The sequence below is a fragment of the Furipterus horrens genome, unplaced genomic scaffold (genome assembly GCF_987537825.1).
Source record: "Furipterus horrens unplaced genomic scaffold, mFurHor1.1.pri manual_scaffold_11, whole genome shotgun sequence".
Taxonomy (NCBI): domain Eukaryota; kingdom Metazoa; phylum Chordata; class Mammalia; order Chiroptera; family Furipteridae; genus Furipterus; species Furipterus horrens.
This window is the reverse complement of record NW_028327181.1, coordinates 64,054,714-64,073,129: the sequence shown is the minus strand read 5'-3', so window position 1 is coordinate 64,073,129 and position 18,416 is coordinate 64,054,714. Positions and strand designations below refer to the sequence as shown.

The 18,416-nt window shown below is 41.7% G+C and overlaps 1 protein-coding gene across 4 annotated transcripts in view; it reads left to right on the top strand.

Annotated features, from left to right (window-relative positions):
- The first annotated feature begins 10,803 nt into the window (after positions 1-10,803).
- The window catches only part of LOC149998022 (SKA complex subunit 2), a 78,313-nt gene continuing 70,700 nt past the window's right edge, over positions 10,804-18,416 (top strand). For all 4 annotated transcript variants that reach the window (XM_090257719.1, XM_090257717.1, XM_090257716.1 and 1 more), the window contains exons 1-2: positions 10,804-10,859; positions 13,986-14,072. In XM_090257719.1, the coding sequence (XP_090113845.1) occupies positions 10,827-10,859; positions 13,986-14,072 (120 nt within the window). In that variant the 5' untranslated portion in view covers positions 10,804-10,826. The remainder of the gene's footprint in view (positions 10,860-13,985; positions 14,073-18,416) is intronic.

Sequence of the window (18,416 nt, the reverse complement as noted above, 5' to 3'; positions counted from 1 at the left end):
GTAACATGTATTGAACGTGGTTATATGTAAAAGTCACCTCACCAGAACCTGGGATGTTAGCGCTTACTTGTTTTGATGATGATGATGATGATGATGATGATGATGATGATGATGATGATGATGATGATCGGCACTCTGGAAATGCTCGTTGAGTGAATCTCGGACTTGGCTCATGCACAGACAGCAAGGAGCAATGGCTTTTCTTTCTCTTTTGTGATCCTCAGCCTCTTCTCTGCTCAAACATACCCGTCTTCCAGCCCTGACTCAATATACGTAGCCACCAGCGAGAAGCCTCCAATGCTTAGTTTCTGTCTGGGTAGCTTGAGTAGGCTTACCCTTAGGGCCCAACACTTTCTGCCCAGGAACCAGCTTTATGGGGTTGCATTGACTTTTCAAATAGGACATCCTGACTCACCTGGCTGGTACCCTCTGCGAGAGTCCCCTGGAGTCAGAAAATGGTTCCCGGCCCACGGCCACGACCACCGCAGTGCCTCTCATTACACCTGCCCCTACAGCTGGAGGAACTCATGACACAAAAGGAGCCCTGTATACCATCTGTTCAAAAGGTTAAAAGTTGTAAGTCAAGCTATCAAAGTGTTAAATGTGTTCCATCCCCCTACCTTGTCAAACGTACTCTTGTAATGACAAGATTTAAAAATATGTGGAAATATGTGTAAAAATAATGTACACAGCTATGTCACTCCTATTGCCGAAATTGACGAAATAGTAAATATGACTGAATTTAATCATAATTGTTTCTGTTTGGATGCTCTGTAGTGGGCAAGCCATGTTTGAATGAATATAATACAAATGTGAGAAATTAAAATTGTTTTATATGTTTTCAAAAAGTTAATATTGAATATTTTAGAAGAAAACTGTATTAAAATTAAAAGGTATCCATAAAACTCCCTATTTACTTAGATTTTCTTTAATTTTTTCAAAGGAGTTTTACAATTTTCTCCATAAGGCACTACCTAGCTTTTGTTAGATTCACTTATTTTAGTTTATATTTTTGGTATGATTATCTTTTTAAAAATTACTTTTTAAATTTGTTGCTGGTTGTAGAAACTCATTGACTTTTTTATATTGCTTTTTTAAATTCAGCAACCTTGCTAATAATTTCTTCATAGATTTTTGCATTTTCCATGTTGCTGATAACATACGTAAATAATGAATGTTTCATTTCTTCTTTCCAATACTTATACCTTTATTTCTCTCCTCTTCCTTCAATACATTATTGAATGAAAGTGTTATAAGCACTTTTGACCTCAATCATTCACTCTTTCACCATTAAATTTTTGCTGTCAGTTTTCTGCAGATATACTTTAGGAGGTTAAAGGAATTCTACCGTAGCTTTCTTAGGGTTTACTTTTATATATTTATTTTTATCATGAGTGGAAATTTAAGTTTATCAAAATTTTTTCATTTACTGAGATGTACCTGGGTTTTTTCTCTTTTAATCTGTATGAATTATGTGAATTTGGTTTTCTAACATTAAAACAATCTTGTGTTCCTGTGATAAACCCAACTGAGTCATGATTCTTTTACACATTGCTGGAATTACTTTGTCAATTTTTTTATCTTCTCCCAAAGACATACTTATTGATTTTTAGAGAGAGAAAAAGGACGGGAAAGAGGGAGGGAAAGAAACATCAATGTGAAAAAGAAACATGTATTGGTTACCTTTTATATGCATCCTGATCAGGGACCAAATCTGCAAACCAGTCATGTGCCCTGACTGGGAATTAAAGCAGTGAGCTTTTGGTTTGGAGGCTGGTGCCCAATCCACTGAGTCACAGCAGCCAGGGCAGTAGTATTAATCTTTTAAAAGAACCAAATTTTGGATTCTCTCTCAGGCCTCATAGCACCATCAAGAGGTAGGAAATACTAGACACATTTTAAAGCTAAGGGAATTGAAGCTCAGAGAAAGGAAGTCACTTGCTTAAGGTTGCAGTAGCCTCAGCACTGGCTCTGTCCTGCCCTTGGCCTTGTGCTCTGCTGCCTTGGTGGGAGTCAAACTGAAGAGGAGACCATCATTCCACCTCATTTCCCCCTGAGCCCTGGGTCCTGGGATCCCTGCAGAGGGTCTCAGTCATCAGCCAGATTGTTCTCCTGTGCAGGGCCTGGCGCTGCCTCAACAATCAGTTCCTTTTTCCCTTTTGAACCTCAACCCAAACAGAGCCATGGATACAGAAATAGAACCTCAGCATGGGGAGGTAGGGAGGGATGTGTGTGTGCCCGCGAGCACGTACGCATCCCTATGACCTGGGCCACTATAAAGGAAACTTAGACATTAGCCTTCATTCTTCCAACTCCTACCCCCACCGCTGCCTAGCCTGCAACTCTACTTTTACATGTACCAGCAGTATGGATGCTTCCCACCCGGAGGAAGCACGCTGAGTGCCCAAGAGAAATCATAGTGTTCGTCTTGCTCTGTGAATTGCCAGTGGGGTTTCTGGAAGCCATTTCTGGAATTTGTCTTCCAAGCCTATAGTGTCCAAACACTGTGGTTACAACTGTGTTTAAAAAAAATCATATAAAGGAAAAAAAATGGGGTTATGAGTTTTCTAATTTTCAAAACTTTCTGTAATGTGATTATTTTTATAATTAAGAGTTATGAAAAAATGCAATGAACTGCACAAGCTCTATGTTGCTTTGCTCTGTGTAAAACACCTGCCGATTGCTCAGCGTTGCTTTTGACAAAGTGGTATGTAATACGATATTGCCAAGGTTTCTAAAAACTGTTTTAATTTTTTATTGTGGTAAAATATACATAACATAACATTTACCATTTTAACATTTTAAGTCTATAGTTCAGTTCCATGAAATGCACTCACATTGCTGGGCAACTGCCACCATCATCATCTCCAGAACCTTTTCATCTTCCCCAAATGAAACTCTGTCCCTGTTAAACACTGACTTCCCCACAGCCCCTGGTTATGTCTATTCTACTTTCTGTCTCTGTGGATCTGACTATTCTAGATACTTCATAAAAGTGGAATCATATAATACTTGTCCTTTTGTATCTGTCTTATTCACTTGGCATAATGTCTTCAAAGTTCTTCCATGTGGTACCATATGTTGGAATTTCCTTCCTTTTTAAGACTGAATAGTATTTCACAGTATGTATACACATTTTACTTATCCGTTCATCCATGGATGAACATGTGGGTTGTTTCTATCTTTTGGCTCTTGTGATAAGGCTGCTATGAACATGGGTGTACAAATATCTACCTAGAGGTGGAACTGTTGCCAAGGAGATTTTTAAAACTTGATTTTGGGACTTTCCTTTGGACCTTATTTTGAAATAACCCAGCTAAGGCTGCTCATTGTCCGTTGAATGTAGATTTTACTTTTAGAAACTTCCAGCAGTTTTGCAGGGGCATCAAAATGGATTGGTTTCTTACTATGTGTTGCCCTGGTGCTACAAGGTTTAGACATACTGCATCTTCTAATAAAGCAAGGCTGAGAAGTAAGGACAGGTGTCTTGCTTTCCAGACGAGGGAACTGAGACAGAGGGGAAGAGCCTGCCCAGTGTACAGTACCAGTCACAGGGTCAGGGTTCGAGCTCAGATCTGTTTGAGCTCAATGCCTGGGCTTGGCATTTTACCATGTTCTCTTACTTGGAAGCAATCGTTGGGCTACCAAATTAGAAAATACCATTTTGGATCAAAAAGGTATGATTGTGGAGACAGATATTAGAATATTCATTATAAAATTTTCCAATCAAAAGGAAAATAAATGATCATTTGTCTAAATTTTGGAGTATAAAGAAAAGCAGAAAGAGAAAAGTTACCCATGGTTGTGCCCTCACTGTCAATCAATCGTACCGTTGCATAAAATGTTGAATTGCATTTCCTCCACAGTTCAGCTGGGCATGGTGCTCATTTGATCATTGCAGGTCAAGAAGAGAAGCATTTAGTCACCTTAACGAAGCTGTGTCTTTTCATTTACAAAGGATTACTCTGTCAGGAGACGTCAGAGTGTGGCAGCTGCACAGAGCAGGAAAGAACTTGCGAAGTGCTTGCCGCAGCGAGAGAGGGCTTTTAGCTGAGAGCCTCCCGCTGCCCCGGTTGGAGCCAGCCACATGCCTTGCCCAGGCAGCTCTCCAGCCCGGACCGAACGCGGTGGGGGCACCAGCACCCACTGTTTCTGCCCAACAGGGGACTCCTCGAATGGGCAACTGTGCTCCACTGCCCACGGGGTTGCCCAAGACTTCGCATAATTTGCGCTGCGGTCTGAGACGTTCCCCTCCCTGTTTTTCTCACTCCCCTCTCTTTTTTCACAGGTGTGGGTCTGCACGGCACTCTGAGGGCTTTCCCTGCCCAGGCCTGCCTCCTCCCCCTTTTCCTTCATAGTTATTGTCCCCCGATAAACCTCTCAATCCTGACTCCCGCTCTGCACCTACTAACTCCTAACTCCACCAGCCACTACCGGGAGCACCCGGCTCTGGGAACACAGGTGGCGACTGTTGATGGCAAGCTCCGTGCACATTTCTGAGTTTTTCTTTAGTCTTTCAAAAGCAAAGCTTAGGATTTCTACATGAAGTGATGTTCAACATACCACCAGTTTTGGACTTAATGCAGAGCATAAAAGTATATATTTATAATAATGGTGTTTTCTATTTTTTTTGACTCAACCGTATGTTTTAATATTTTAAGAAGTATAAAATGGTAGTCTAACAGAGTGAAATCCTCGTCTCCCTGTCTCTATCTTAATTGTAGCCTGCATTTCTCCTGTGGCCTTTAGGCGAATAGCTCCTGCTATCACACTGATAATTATTAAAGGAATTCTGCTTGAAGTTTGAGCTTTCAGCGAAAACTTGCCGAGTCTCAAGACCAGATTCAAATTAGCTGGGGTCAACAAAACTGGGCAACAAAGAGATGTAGAGATTTCCCGCTCTTCCTTGGATTCCTGTTGGCGCCTAGGTGTCTCGTTCCTCTTGGCCATCCATACCTCTTGGGCTGAGCCTCCTCCCTTTTCTTGACATTAGAGACACCTGAATTCTGGGCTCTTTTAAAATGGGTTTGCCGAAGCTCTATGCCCACCCCCTCCATTTTCTCTAGCTGGGGTCTCCTGGATCAATAATCTTCTCCTCACTCCAAGCTCTGACATTTTGAATATTGGCCTCTTTTATTGAAGCATTGGGCACACGAACCTTGAATTGGTGACAGTAGAATAATATGTAAGAACTCCGAGAAATCATAGAAGAAACACTAATGAAAGACTGGAAATGAAAGAGAATGAAACATGGAAGCCAAACCCTGCAATAACGAAGATGGACAGATAACACTATAAACGAGGGGAGTGGTGGGACATGAGGCAACTGTTCTCTGGAAATCCCGGTTGTGACTAATCAATAAATTCTGATTAATGTGGAAGAGGATAACATAGTAAAAATGTGTTAACAGCTGAGTGTCTTATAATGCAAGCTAGTGGAATTAAGTGCTAAACACATAAAATAAATATATGAAAGTAGCTGTATCTGCTGTAACTCACACCACTGCAGGGGCTTTGAAGAGCTGCTAATACAATAGGAATGCATTTTCTGTCTCTGTGTTTGGAGATACAACAGGCCATTCCCAGGAGGCCACGCTCCCCACCTCCCACAGTCAGGAAGGGCAGTCGGGCCTGTTCACCACTCCTTTGCATTCCGTGTACCTAGTGAGCAGCTCCCATGATGAAGGCGGAGCGGAGTCTTAGGCTGTTGGAAGCATTTTCATCCTGACTGCACATCTAAGGCCTGGCCTGCGATGTCTGCAGCTGCCCACTGGGAGGCAGGGGCTCCATCTTGCTCCTGTCTTGAGTGCCTGGGTCGTGTGTCTGGGACATTGAGATCACAGGCCTGGGCATTTTCTTTGTTGCTCCATTTATTTCCCTGACATGAAACCTACCCCCTCATGCTCCCTCCTCCCCCAGGATGTCCTGATTGGCCCCAGAAGCTCATCTTTGCTTAGCCTGGCTGCTCATTCACTAATGCCCAGGCCGCACTCAGAGCCTCCCAGGTGTTAACAATGTACAGCCAAGGCTAAGAATTGCTGGCTTAGCTAAACCCATTTTCCCCTCTGGGAGGAAGGAAAAAAGGCCATTTCATTGGCCACACCACTGCCCCTCAGGACAGAGCCAGGTCACCCTCACCTCATCCCATTCAGCAGTGCCTGCCGTAGCTCTTACATGCACACAGTCTTGTCCTCTTATGGAGGGCCCTTAGGTTTAGTTCTCTCCACCCTCCCACCCAAACCCTCAAATGAGCCAGATGGGTGTGGAATTTAGGGTAAAAACCCAGAATCAAGATCTATCCTTGACCACAAATGGACAGCTAGCTCTGGTCATGCTCTCTAACCCCTATGAGGCTGAGACTTTTACATCCAAAAATGAGAGTGGTACTTTTGCTCATCAGTCCTCCTTTCCTGGGAGCCCGGATAAGAGCTAAGGCTTGACATACAGCATTTGCAATCCTCTCAATACCCAGTTAGGTAAATCTTTTCGTTACCTTTTTGCTAATGGGAAAATAGACTCAGCTGAACGCACTTGTTAGGGTCATGCAAGGGGGTGGGCTTTGGGATCAGACAGACTAGGTTCAAATTCCCGCTTCACTTCTTGCTAGCTGGGGAATCTCCAGCATGGTAATGAACCAGTCCAATGGTCCATTGCAATGGGAACCCTAAGAATTTTCTGCTGTACTCTCAAATCTCTTCTGGGCAGGCTCTGGCTGGGCAGTAGTAGGGTCAAGAGAGCAGCGTAGGAAGCTCAACCCAAACTGAGGGAGTGACCTTCTCCCCTTCTCCAGTCTGGGGCTCCCTCCAGGCAGAGGTGCTGAGGAGAAGAACACATGAGACCGTTTGGATAAGCGAGTGCACAACTGACAAGTCACACAGGCTTTGACCAACCTCAGGGGGAGCGGCAACAGGTATGGGATGAACCCCCACGTTCCTTTGAGTGTGCAGCTCCAAGATGTTCCTTTATTATGTGTAATTCCGATGATATCTCCCACAGCCTCATTTTATGTTGTGGCACAAACTACTCTCAAACTCCTGCTCAGAACTCTCCCTAAGGTGGAGCCAGCTGGACTCTGTGAGGCCCGATGGGAGCGATTGTTTACTTTATTTGCATGTGGCTTTTTCAATAGAATGTCATATCCTAAGGTGCGGGGCCCGTTGCCAGGGTGACAAGATGTAGGGCATATACCGGTTTAGCCTTTGCTGAGTTCTGACTCTCTTGGCTTACACCTCTCCTGTGTGCTAGACTGTTCTAGACCATTTCCATGGTCACAAAAACATAAACATGCTGAAATTTCTCCTTATTTTCTCTGATTCTCTATAGGTTCTCCTGGAGCTTTACCTTATCCTGAATTCACCGACTTCACTTTTTATTTCTGTTGACGTATTCTGATACTGTCCCCACTCCAGTGTAATAAATTATTAGCTCTGAGCGATACAGGCACCCAACCTGTCCCTCACAGGTAATTGTGAGGAGTAATTGAGATAATGTGTGTAAGCACCAAGCACATTGTAAATGCTTATACAAATTAGCTATAATTATATAAACAATAGTCATACTGTGTGGCAGAGCTATGCTAGCAGGAAGTACAAAGTACACTAAAAATGCTCAGTAAACTGAGAAATGGTAAACAGTGATGGGTTGTAACTACTGCGTGGTGTCTGGGAGACCTGAGCCCCAACTAATACCTTTATTTACTTATTCACCAAACGTTTACTGAGGTTAGTGGTGGCAACTTGTCACATTCACAGCTGCCCCATGTTTCCTTTTCTTTTTTCAATTGCTAACTTAAAAAATACTTTTTTATCCTCATCAGAAGATATGCTCATTGATTTTAGAGAGAGGAGAAGGGAGAAAGAGAGAGAGGGAGAGAAACACCGATTGGTTGCCTCCTGTAGGTGCCCTGATGGGGACCGAACCCATAACCTAGGCATGTGTCCTGAATGGGAATCGAACCTGCGATCTTTCTGTTTATGGGACAATGCTCCAACCAACTCAGCCACGCTGGCCAGAGCAAAAAAAAATTTTTTTTTAAATTGTGATAAAATACACATAACAATATCTACCACCTTAACCATTTTTAAATGAATGGGTCGGGGCATTAGGTACATTCACATTATTTTTGCAGCCAGTCACCATCTATCCAGGGCGCCTTTTTCATCTTGCATGCTAATGTCTTTTGAATTGTCTTTCTGTCTCTGGGGAAATTCCTCTTCTGCCTTCCCAGCGAGAAAGTCAGAACTCATGTTTCTACCTGTCCTGGGACTGGGCTGCAGGTCTGTGACCAAGCTCCACCAACCAGCAATCAGATGCGGCTGTGTAGACCGGGGTTCAGACGGGAGCCAAGGAAGAAATAGGCCGCAGGGGAAGCCGCCATATTTGCTGGCATAGGTGGCAGCAAAGATGTCCAGCTTTTGGTGGTGGTGGCTGCAGTGGTGGTAGTTCCCGCAGGTGGCAAGGTCAGGTTTCTGATGCAGAAGTGAAAACAGCGCAGCTGCTGTAGCGATTGCAGGATGACAGGTTCTGGGCACTTCAAGCTTGGCATTGGCAGTAGTTTCCGTATCTCGCCATGGTTTTGGGTGTCACATCTGGATTGTTTTGTCTCAAGTCTACTCACGAGTAAATTTCTTTTCCTTCCTTCCTTTCTTCCTTCCTTCTTTCCTTCCTTTCTTCTCCTTCTCCTCCTTCTCTCTCTATCTGGAACTCTGCCAGTCATTTGCATCAAAAGGGCCACAGAGAATGGTGAGACCAAGGCTGCCTAGCCATCTTGTTTTTGGATGCTGTTGGCAAAGCTGCTCCACCCTTGAGCTCCTTTCTAATGAACTGGTCAGGCCCCAGCTCTTCCCTCGTCTCTCCTTGACTCTAGTCCAGGCAGGGAGGGCTCTGGGATGCAGTAGCTCCTCCTTATTGTTGGGATTCCTGGGAGAGAAATTATTTTCAGAAACTGTCACTGTTCAGATCCCAGGCGGCTGGGCGAGAGGGAAGACGAGCTCTAGTCTCACTGGGTCTGCAGATGGTTGACCATCCGGCCACAGGACAAGCTTCATGCAGTCAAATTTCTGAAAAGTTCTGCAAAAGCTGATGTATATCATTCTGGAGATTATTTTTCAATGAAAAAAAAATCTAGGAACTAAATAATCTTTTCTCCTCTTCTGTGGCTGTGTGCATATGATTGTGTGTGTGTGTGTGTGAGGGAGGGAGAGAGAGAGAGAGAGAGAGAGAGAGAGAGAGAGAGAGAGAGAGAGAGTGTGTGTCTTGAGCTCTGGGTCATTGTCACTCTAATAGACTTCTAATTAAATACAGTAATCAGCACATGCAGAGAATTTAGAGACTAAGTCAAATCTGTTAGTATCAAAAGGTGCAGTCTGAGATATTCTCAAATTAATGTTACATTAAAATATAACCACAGGTCTATCAAAAATTAAAGATAATTAATTCCTACCTGAAACATGACAGAGGACTCAGCGAGCTAAGGTTTGTATTTATTATCATTGGTTTATTAAAAGTATTAGGTGTTGTGTAGAGGACAATTGACCAACTGAAAGAGTATACAGCAGTCTTCCTTGAGGTTAAAATACATATACTTGTTCCCTTTCCAAATGAGTAATGAGAGATACAAATTCTTTTTACTGGGTTAGGTAAGATTCCAATTGCTCATACTAGGTAGAAGCTCATTTTCTTATGATTATTCAAAGTATTTTTCCTTTTTTTTTTAAAAATTAAAAAGTACTCTTCCTTGCTTTTTACCTCCCTTGTTTTGAAAAGATTTTAAGGGCAACTAAAAACACCCTGCATCACCCTGGCCCCAGTGGCTCAGTTGGTTGGAGCATTCTCACACACCAGAAGTTTGTGGGTTTGATTCTGGTGAGGGCGCATACCTACATTGCGGGTTCTAACCCCAGTCGGGATGCAGCCGCTCAATGTTTCTTTTTCTCTCTCTCTCTCTCTCTCCTTCTTTTCCTCTCGCTCAAATCAGTAAACATATCCTGGGGAGGGGGTTAATAAAAAAGAAGTATTAGAAATATGGTTAAGGTAGAACTCGGCATGACAGTTTTAACCGCCTCAGACCTCCGCCCGGCTCCATCTCCCCTCGAGTGCAGCCAGTCGCCACCTCGGAAAATCTTAACAACACAGGCAGCAACAGGCCCAGCCACGGAAGACGCGAGCCGGGGTAACACAGGAAGATATCCCTGCACTTACTAGTCTAAAAGCCCACGGGTTAGCTGAAGTCCAGGGAGCGGCCTCGCCCTCATCATGAAGAAAATTTCAAAATTGAAACCTTACTGTGGAGGGACCAATCGTAGCCACGTTCTCTCCAAGAATGGCGTTCCCAGTGACGTAAGAGCACAATCTGGATTGTGATTGGCTGAGATAGCAGCACGCTCCGGCCAATCATAGCTGAGGTGCTTTGGTATGAATAAGCAGAAGGCGGGAGCGAGGGGAGGAGAAGCAGGAGAGGAAAGAAGGTGTGTCACTTCCTCCTGTGCGGTTTGTGGAAGCCGCTGTGTCATTGGTTGGCTCTTCTTCCGATTGCACCAATCGCAATCTTCTCTGCTGAGCCCTAACTAAGAAACTGAAAGCAGAGATGAGGGTGTAACCAATGAAAAAAAAAAAAAAAGAGTGCAGCAACCAATCTTTTTGCCCAACAGGAAAAGGAGTTTCCTAAGGAAAGGTGTTACCTAGTCGCCAATGGGCGGGCGCCGCCGAAGCGGAGGAGCCAACGAGTGCAAGACGTTGAGTGACAGCTGTCCAATAGGGACCCTCAGTGCTAGTACGGTTTGTGGTTTAAGCGCCGCGGGCGGCCTGAGGAATGTCAACTATTCAACATGGAGGAGGAGGTCGATAAGCTGGAATTGATGGTGAGTGTAAAGTGAAGGAGATCTACTGGGTAGTTTATGTTTCCCCGGATGGCCGCCAAAGTGGGACGCAATTTGGAATCGCCGGAAACCCTGGGCGGAGGCTGGACCAAACCTGAGTTCCCTCCTCCTGCACCAAAGGGAGCTGCCTGCTCTTTTAACCGCTGGGGGGGGGGGGGCGTGCAGAGAAGGGGTTACATCCGGGCAACTAGTGAGGGAAATGTCGGGAGAGGCTGAGGGTGTGGGGCCATTGAAATAGTTTGTTCCTTGCCCTCACCTTTCTGCCCCTCAAGGAGCTGTAGCTGGTGTGGACGTTCGTATTTCCACCCAAAGATGTGACTGGAATGGTCCCCACAGGCCCCTAGAAGGGGAGAGGTCGGTCACACTCCAGAAAAAGGGGGTGGAGGGTGGGGTTTGGTGGGGATAACGGAGTGTAGCGGAGAGAAATCTGTTCGGGCCTGAACTGTTCGCATCCTCCTAGGCGGGCTGGGAAGTCTGAGAAAGGATGCCAGACTTGCGGGCTCAACTTCCTAGCGGCCAAGAACGCCCCTAGACCCGTTTTTGTTTGGCCCACAGGGGCAGGCCGTCCTTGGGTGGGGGAGCGAGCGATGGGCACCTGGACCCTAAGCTCCTTTCCTGGAGCACGGGCGGGATCGCACGAGGAAGGCTCCCTGCTCCTGAGGTGCCTGGTTTCGTTCGTTTGTGAAGGTAGGGGGCGGGGGCGAATCGTTGGAAAGGACTCCCTCAGTGCTCGTCCTGCACGGGGGCGCCAGCTGGAGAGTGTCCTAGTTTTCTTCTATGGACGCTTCTCCACTTGCCCTCTTTATTCACTCCCTTCCGTCCCTAGGCTACTAGCTACTAGCTTGATCGGCCGCGTTTTTTAATCTTGTTAGTTCCCTTATTTTACCTTCAGCGTTACCAGTTTTGTTTTTTCAATTGGGCTGGCTTCCTTTAAAACATGGAATTTGGCGGACTCACCCGTCATTGAGCTCCTGTCGGTTTTTCGGTAAAGAAAAATAAGGTTAAGAAGCCAAAAGCTTTCTCACCCCGCAGTCCGCCCCTCCCCCCCTTGCCATTCGCCGGCATTGCTCCTTCGGAATCACACATTTATGCCTGCGTTGCTTTCTCCAAGCAACGCTTTTGCACTGTTGGTGGGAATGCAGATTAAGAATATTTACATTGCTGTGCAGTCACTACCATCCATCCCCAGAGCTTCATCTTTCCAAACTAAAACTCTGCACCCATTGAACAGTAACCCTACATTCTCCCTTCACCCCAGTATCTAGTGACCACCGTTCTACTTTCTCTAGGAATTGAACTACTCTAGGTACTCATTTAATATTTGTACTTTTGTGACTGGGTTATTTCACTTAGCATAATGTCCTCAGTGTTCATCCATGATGTAGCATGTATCAGAATTTCCTTCGTTTATAAGACTGAATGATATTCCATTGTATGTATGTACCGCATTTTGTTTCCTCATCTGTTAATGGACACGTGTTGCTTCCACCTTTTGGCTATTATGAATAATGGTCCTATAAACAGGGGTGTACAAATATCTGTTTCCGTGCTTTCAGTTTTTTTTTGGTGTATACCCAGAAGTAGAACTGCTGGATTGTATGGTAATTCTACTTTTAATTTTTTGAATTTTCTGTCTCTTAAAGCCTGTTTATAATTTTATTGTCTTCTCAAATATTTTGTAATTGGAAGTGTGTATACATTACTTAAAAGGGGCATGGGAAATTTTTTTTTAATCCTCATCTGAGGATATGTTTATTGATGTATTTACTTATATTTTTTCGGGGGTGGTCAGGGAGGAAGGCAAAAGGAGAAAGAGAGAGAAAAACATCAATCAGTTGCCTCCTGCACACCGGGGATTGAACCCAGCAGCTTTTGGTGTATGGGAGGATGCTTCAATCAATGAAGCCCCCTCGCCAGGGGCTAAAGGGGCATGGGAATTTAAAAAAATAAAAAACCGAAAGCAGTGGTATAAACCCCTGACTTTTAGCATTTGCCAAGTTTCCTGTGTAAATATTTCCATCCTGATCAAATTTTAGCTACCCCTATGATGTCCTTGAAAGTAGAGTTGGAAAGACATGTGTATTAGCACATGATATTGTATTTCCTCTATACAGTTATGATATACCTCAAGAGCACAGATAATAGTAAAATAACTGGGAAGTTATGATTTTTGAGTATTTATTTGTTTTAATAGATTAATTATAAATTCACATAATTTAAATCTTAGTGATACCTGTGTTTAACAACTGGCTTGCAAAAGTCCTTGAAAATTTAGCTGACTCCATCATCCACCCAACTGTCAATTGAAAGCACACTCTGTTGTATCTTTCTTTTTTTTTAAAATACTTATTTATTTTTAGAGAGAGGGGAAAGGAAGGAGAAAGAGAGGGAGAGGAACCTCAATGTTGGAGAGAAACATAGATGAGTTGTTTCACACACCCTGACCAGGGATTGAACCTGCAACCCAGACATGTGCCCTGACCAGGAATTGAACTGGTGACCTTTTGCTTTGTGGTAGGACACCCAACCAACTGAGCCACACCAATCAGGGCTCTGTCATATCTTGTAAAATATAAGTTACTCAAAAGCAGGAACCACTATTTTTTGTTACTATTTGACAATGTTAATACATTGTGGACTTCCAGGTATTACAAGAAGTCATTGCTGAAATGACTCTCTTAAAAAAAAGATATTGTTAAATGGACTATGGGATTATGCTAGTTAAACTTTAAGCAGAAGTAAAATATCAAGTTAAAGAACACATATAGGCTTAAGGGTTTCTGGTTCATAAATAAGTTAAGGGCTTCTAAAATAGAGATTGTTTTAAGGGAACCCTGAAGCCACACATGTGATAATCTTAAGAATTCTGTGGTAATAGAGAAATTTTCAAAATGTTAAGTAGTTTAAAAAATTTTAATAGACCTTGGGTATTATATATAGACCATGGAAGATTTTTATATATTTTTTATTTCCTTTTTTTCAAAACGAGTTATATATCACATTATCAAAATATTAAAAAATATAAAGAGAAAAGAAGGAATAGTTGCAGAATTGTGTTTATTAATATGCCTCTTACTTCACAAAATAATGATTTATGCTGATTTTTAGTTCCAGAAAGCTGACTCTGACCTGGATTATATTCAATACAGGCTGGAATATGAAATCAAGATTAATCATCCTGATTCAACAGGCGAGGTAATCTGGAAAATCAATGTCTTTTCAAAAGAATATTTTATTACAAGATTTTCTGATAGTATTTCTAATAATAGTGGTTATAACAATTACAGTATTAAGTACTAAGTTTATAGAATCTTAAAATCTTTTTATGTGGGAAACTTGGTCACAGCATATGAGAACACACTATTGTTTCCATAGTCAAGGGAATTTGTGGCTACCTTTTTTTTTTACACTTAAAAATAATTATTGAGTCAGGAAATAATGAACCATTGTGGAAGCCTCTGACATTGTAACATTTTTTTGATTGAGTGGAAGTACAAATTAACATATTATTTTATATAAAATTGGTAAAGCATGGTGAGTGTTTAGTTTTTACTGAACATTCTAGCTCCTTACTAGGACTATTCTAGCTCCTTAACTGACTTAGCTTTTTCTTTGTTTTTCTCCTCTTTTCTCTGACTGAAGAACAACAAACCAATTCTGGTCCAGTGGTACCACCAAATGACTGGCCAAAGGACTCCTCTGAGTCAGTGTCCTTCAAGAACTATGTGGAAGGCATTTCACATGATGCTCCAACTTTCTCTCCATTTTCCATCTCATCTTTGTTCCACTTCCAGTTATTTTTCTCTTCTACAACTTGTTTTCAAAACAGCTTTATTGAGTCATAATTCACATAACTATAAAATTCATCCTTCCAAAGTATACATTTCAGTGGTTTTTAGTATATTCAGAGATGTGCAGTCATCGCAACAATCAATTTTTGAACATTTTCATTACCTCAATAAGAAACACATGGCCATTAGCAGTCACTTACCAACCCCACCCACTGCCTGCTCCAAGCAGCCACTAATTAATTACTTTATATTTCTGTACATTTGCTGTCTGACTATCTAATGTGAATGGGATCACCTATATGTTTTTCAGACACATTTCATATCTTTTAAATATTCATCCATGTTGTAGCATGAATCAGTACTTTATTCTTTCTTAGAGCTGAATAATATTTCATTGTATGGCTATACCACATTTTCTTATTTATTCATTAGTTGATAGACATTTTGGTTCCTTTTTTTGGCGACTATGGTAATGCTACTCTAAACATTGATGTACAGGTTTCTGTGTGGAAATTTGCTTTTATTTCTCTTGGGTATATACCTAAGAGTAGAATTGCTGACCAAATGCTAACTCTACATTTAATACTTTCAGGAACTGCCTATTATTTTATTTTCCAGAGCACCAACACCATTTTACATTATTATCCTTTTTTGTTTTTGGTGGTAGACTATACATAACAAAATTTACCATTTTAACCATTTAAGTGGTATTAAGTATATTCACATTAAATGCAACCATGATTACCATCCATCTCCAGAACTTTGCGTCTCCCCAAACTGAAAATGTATCCACTAAACAATAACTCCCCGTTTCACCCTCCCTCCAACCCCTGGCAATCACCATTCTGCTTCTTATCTATGAACTTGACTACTCTTGGTACATTAAAAAGTGGACTCAATACAGTATTTGTCCTTTTGTGATGGCTTATTGCACTTAGCATAATGTCCTCAACATTCACCCGAGGTGTAGTATGTACCAGAATTTCCTTTCCAAGGCTGAATAACATTCCATTGTCTGTAGGTACCACGTTTTGTTTATACATTCATCTGTCAGGGGGTGCTTGGGTTGCTTCCATCTTTCGGATATTGTGAATAATGCCACTATGTACATGGTTGTACATATATCTGATTGAGTCTTTGGGCTGTTATAACAAAATACCACCAACTGGGTCTCATGTAAATAACAGAAGTCCAAGATCAAGGTGTCAGTATGACCAGGTTTGGGCCCTCGTCTCTGGTAGACTTTTGATTATAATCTCACATAGCAGAGGAGAAAGATCTCTCTGAGGCCTCTTTCATCAGAGCACTGATTCCATTCATAATTACTCTGACCTAATCGCCTCCTGAAGGTCCTACCTCCTAAGTCCATCTCCATGGGGGTTAGGTTTTAACCAATAAATTTTGGAAGGACACATTCAGACCACAGTGATTATGACTCTGCAAATATTGCTTTTATCTAAAGTCATAGTATACTGTATTTGCTTTTCCTTTCTTACACACTTCTTTTTCTGAAGCTTTAAATTATTTTTTTTTCTTCAATCTCTTTAGTTTCCCTGTGCCTTTATCATTCATTCAGCCTCAGACTTTCCTAACAGAACTGTAAGACTTGTCAACATTGTCAGACACATCACATGATCCCTCAGTTCCATTTTCCCCAGTTCTTTCCCATATCCCTTCTTGTGCTGTTTTTCTGCTCCAGTCCGACCTGCGCAACAGGCCCCCTGCCTGGCTGTGTTTCTGGGATTTCTTTACCAACATTTCAGTAATTTCTTTAGTTTTTCTCCTCGTTTGGATCATGTGTTTCACTCTTTCTTGTTTTACTCCCTTGATTAGGTGAAGCATATCCTTCAGAAACTTTGAGGAGGAATACACAAAAGGTTAACTTTTTGAGATATCAGATGTTTGAAAATATCTTTATTTAAGCCTTATTTAACCCTTTAGTCAACAGATGGTTTGGTTGAATATGGAATTCTAGATTGGAGATTATTTTTTCTTAATTTAACATTATTGCTTTGTGGTTTTTTAGCTTCCAGTGTTCTTGTTGAGAAATAGATGCCATTCTAATTTCTGATCCTTTGTGTGTGTTCCTCCTTATTCTACCCTCCCCCCATCTCTCTTGGAACTTCTATAATATTTTATTCATGCTGTGAAATTTATTTTATGGTTACAGTATAGGTCCTTTCATTAATTCTGCTGTTACTTGGTGGGGCTCTTTAAATATGAAAACACATGGATCTGAAGTTTTATAACTTTTCTTACCCAGTATGTTCATAAGAAAAGAAATTCTTTGTTGTGGCCTTTAGTATTTCCTTTATTTTTCCAGTTCTGCTGGAGATCTTTTATCCAATACAATGTCTGGCCTCTAGAAATAGGATGGGAAATATACCCCTAAGGGTGACAGGACAGGTCTCAATGTCATTGGGGGCAATATTGAGTAGATACCACAAAAGGCAGCTTAATATACATTTGGTGTTATTTATTATTTCTTTGCCCATGTCAAACATACTACTAAGAGTTCTTTTTTCATACTGTCTTCTGTCCCTTCTTGTAATGCTCATGGCATAGGTCTTGATCACTCTCTGCAGAATTATATTACTTGTCTTCAAGTTAGATCTTTTGTTTTTATTCCTTCCTGTTGGATTAAAAAAACAAAAACAAAAACAAAAAAAAAACATTTCCATCATTAAAAGCTTAGAGAAAAATCTCCAAGGAAGCGGAGAGGGGAGGGCGATGAACTGAGTCTCTGCCTATAGCCATGATGAAGGGTCCATGAAGGAGATATTTGAAGAGCAGGAAGGTAACTAAGATGATACAATTTTATGGAAATCAAGAGTTTGTTTTAAGGCCATGGCCAGGTAGCTCAGTTGGTATAGCATTGTCCTAATATGCCAAGATTGTGGGTTTGATCCCTGGACACATACAAGAATCAACCGATGAACACACAAATAAAGGGAACAACAAATCGATGTTTCTCTCTCTCCCCACTTCCTCTCTGTCTCTAAAAATCAGTCAATAAATTAATTTGAAAACTTACAAAAAGAAGGTTATTAAAATTTTATTCCATAGGGCAAGCCTGACCTTTAAATTATTTTAAAGTTTTGCAAAGAATACTAGTCTGTGGGTATGTTAAACTGAGGAAGTATATTATAGGATCTCAAAGGTCAGTGGCAAATGGAAAAAAAATGAAACTGGTTTTGAAGTGACAAGAGAGTCAAGAGAAGGAGTTAATTTTTCCCTTAGTATTGGGGAGATGTCTATATGTATTTGAAGTCTCTAAAGGGTACTGAAATGGTTATTGAAATAATAGGAAAGTCAAGTTACGGAGGCCATGGAAAGGAACGACAGCAATAGTGGCAGTGTTAGGGGGCTGAGTATGGTGAGAATGTCTATAGATGTTCTCCTTTCGGGATGCAATGCCAGGAAGGGAGTTTTTACTAGATGTTTTCTGCCTTCTCAGTAAAGTAGTCAGTGAGGTCTTATGGCAGGAAGGAGTAGGTGGAAATTGAGGGAGTAGAGAAAGTTTGGAATAGCTAGTATTGAAGGTTTGCTAAGGAACCATCAGGGATTGAAAGGAGTTACCAAGTGGCAGAAAGGACCCAGTTCAAATGAAATGTCTTTTATGGAATAGTGATTATATTCCAAAAAGACTTTGAAAAACCACTTAATATATAAATATAGTTGCTTGAGTTGCCATGAATTTTATATAATGAAGTCAGCGAATTGGTATTTATATATACTTTAGCCCCAT